The sequence below is a fragment of the Ipomoea triloba genome, chromosome 9 (genome assembly GCF_003576645.1).
Source record: "Ipomoea triloba cultivar NCNSP0323 chromosome 9, ASM357664v1".
Lineage (NCBI taxonomy): Eukaryota > Viridiplantae > Streptophyta > Magnoliopsida > Solanales > Convolvulaceae > Ipomoea > Ipomoea triloba.
Window position 1 is genome coordinate 1,802,117 of NC_044924.1, and position 2,750 is coordinate 1,804,866.

The following is a 2,750-nucleotide window of genomic DNA, read 5'->3' on the forward strand; positions in this document are numbered from 1 at the left end:
TTGTAGAGTTAATAATTTATAATTTATAGACAGATCAATTTTATTATTTCAAATTTTAACACTTCTACTCTCTAAAGATAATTACTAATTTGTTACATCGAAACTCAATTATAAATTTATAAAAATTAATATTTGTTATTCAACATAGAAGAAAATTACATTGTTTGGTTAGACGAATTGCAACTCATTCTTTTTGTTGAATTGTAATTCATGACTCACACAAGTATTACTCTTGATTAATGAGGTTAAAGATTCGTTCTATTATTTTCAAAACAAAAAAAAAAATCGTTCTATTAATTAAAAATCTTCCGTTCTCACATATTGAGACTCGTGAGACGGTACCCTTCGCGATTTATCTGGTTTCGGAAGTAACATGAAGAGTGAAATTACAATCACGCACGCTTGCTTTAAATGACCGCAATCGGCTAAAGGGCCCAAGGGCCCATAACGAATATCAATTGTCCTAATTAGGATGGGGCAAACAATCTAAGTGGATATGATATATACTTGCATATAAAATAAAATATTAGCAACTACACTTGAGCTCTGTTCGGTCATAGTCCATGGTTTTGCACCTTGTTTAACCAGGTAGCGCGTAAATTCCATAAAATCACGGTCACCGTAACAAACCCCGGAGATGAGTGAAAAAAAGGCCATTTTCTACTCAACAAACCATAAAATCCTAAACCCACGCAACAACTCCATTCCCCTCACTCAGATCACCCACACTCTTCTCCCCTCCATCCATGGAGAACTACTCCTACACCTCTTATCCGGAGTCCGGCGACTCCTCGCCGCGTTCCCGTGAAATCGAGTTCGAAAATCCGCCGTGGGAGGATCCGAATCAGCCTCTTCCGCCTAATTACAAGGTCAAATTCATGTGCAGTTACGGTGGCAAAATCCACCCCCGCCCGCACGATAACCAGCTCACATACATCGGCGGCGAGACAAAGATCCTCTCCGTCGAGCGCAATATTAAGTATCCGCAGATTATCTCTAAGCTCGCTTCGCTTTGTGATTTTGATACCGTGTCGTTTAAGTACCAGCTCCCTGGAGAAGATCTGGACGCTCTGATTTCCGTCACCACCGACGATGATCTGGAGCACATGATGCATGAGTACGATCGGCTCTATAGGGCTTCGCCGAAGCCGGCTAGGCTCAGGCTGTTCATCTTCCCGGCTAATCCTCCTACGGTGATATCGCAGAGCCGGAGTTTTGGCTCTGATGATACGAAATCTGAGAAGGATAGGTTTGTGGAAGCGTTGAATTCCGGCCCTGTTCAGACAAATCCTGCGCCTTCGGCGGTGGTGCCGCAGCCAGGGAACGCGGATTTTCTGTTTGGATTAGAGAAAGGAGCGCCGGCACCGCCTCAAGTTAAGTTGAGGGATCCGGGGATGGAGACGGTGGTTAAGGAACCGGAGATGCCGGCACCGTGTATGGATGATAGGATGATCGGATCCGATCCGATCCAGAAACATATCCAGGATCTGCAGAGGTTGCATCTGGAAGAGCAACAGAATATGTATCGCCGGAGAAGCGATGACAATCTCTCTCAGCAATACGCCGGCGGTGACTACTATCTATCGAAGATGCCAGAGAAAATGACCCCGGTCACTGTTCAGGGAACGTTGTCTCCCCAGGTAGGATACTGGACCGAGAAACAAATGCCAAGCGGAGTATTACCGGCGAGTAGCCTGGGTACGGAACAACCTGTCTACATGATTCCTGCCACCGCGAGTGCATACCACGCGCCTATGGTGAGGCCAATGGCCCAACCGACAGCTCAGGGCTACTACGCTGTCCAGAGGATGCCACCGGAAGCTTACCGGGACCAGACGGTGTACAATGTTATGTCCAACGTCCCTCCCTCCGTGCCGACCGTGGCGACGGGACAGCCAACCCTACCACCTCAGGCGGCGCAGAAGGTGCCGGGGTACTCCGACGGTTACGGGATGGTGAGGCCGCAAAATACGGGCACAGTTGGGATCGGGATGACCACCGACGCGGGGGGCTACGCACAAATGGCGTACGACGGTGGAGTTGGCAGACAGGTGTACTATACGCCGGGAGGTATGGTGGCGCAGTCTGCACCCCAACAACAGCAGCAGTATCAGGCGACGTCAGCACCCCAACAACAGCAGTATCAGGCGACGTCAGCACCCCAACAACAACAGCAGTATCAGGCTGCAAAGCCGGCGGCAGCCGTTAACTCCGACAGCAGACCCCCCGCCAATCTCAATCAAGACGCCGGTAAGGTTGTTCCTAAAGCCACTCAGGCTTCCGTGTGATTAACGACCCAGATTAAACGGAAAAAAATTGCCATAATCCCTAATTATATCAGTGTAATAATGTTCTCTAGATATTATCATTATCTTGTTTCAAGCATCATTATCCTTGTGTTCTGTACATTTAAGTGGAAATCAAATCAAATTTCATCTTTCCTCTTTCATCTCCCCCTATTTACTTTGGGAACCAATCTCTATTTACTAAATACACATGTATTCGAACCCAAATCTCGATTAAATCTTATTTGAAGATCTTTTTTACATCTACGGTTCACGTTTATTTTTGTTTCAATACTTTTAACCTTTTGACTAGTGCATGTTAAGAGCACCCAATTGGCTTCGCACATATTCGAACACTTATACATGAGACTAAGCAAGATTCTCGCAGGTTTAAGAGTTGTCAATATTCCTACTTTCACTTTTGTTTGTTGGTTCGGATGCCGAACATGTCTCCAAAGTGAAAAA

General features: G+C 46.1%; 1 protein-coding gene across 1 annotated transcript; it reads left to right on the forward strand.

Moving 5' to 3' along the window:
* The first annotated feature begins 584 nt into the window (after positions 1-584).
* On the forward strand, positions 585-2,449 carry LOC116029474. The gene has a single exon (XM_031271514.1). It carries the CDS (start codon positions 747-749, stop codon positions 2,286-2,288), a length of 1,542 nt encoding a protein of 513 aa, XP_031127374.1. The 5' UTR covers positions 585-746; the 3' UTR covers positions 2,289-2,449.
* Positions 2,450-2,750: the final 301 nt, after the last annotated feature.

Bases quoted from the DNA above. Each gene is read 5' to 3' on its own strand.
- LOC116029474 (XM_031271514.1), top strand. From the start codon at position 747: ATGGAGAACTACTCCTACACCTCTTATCCGGAGTCCGGCGACTCCTCG.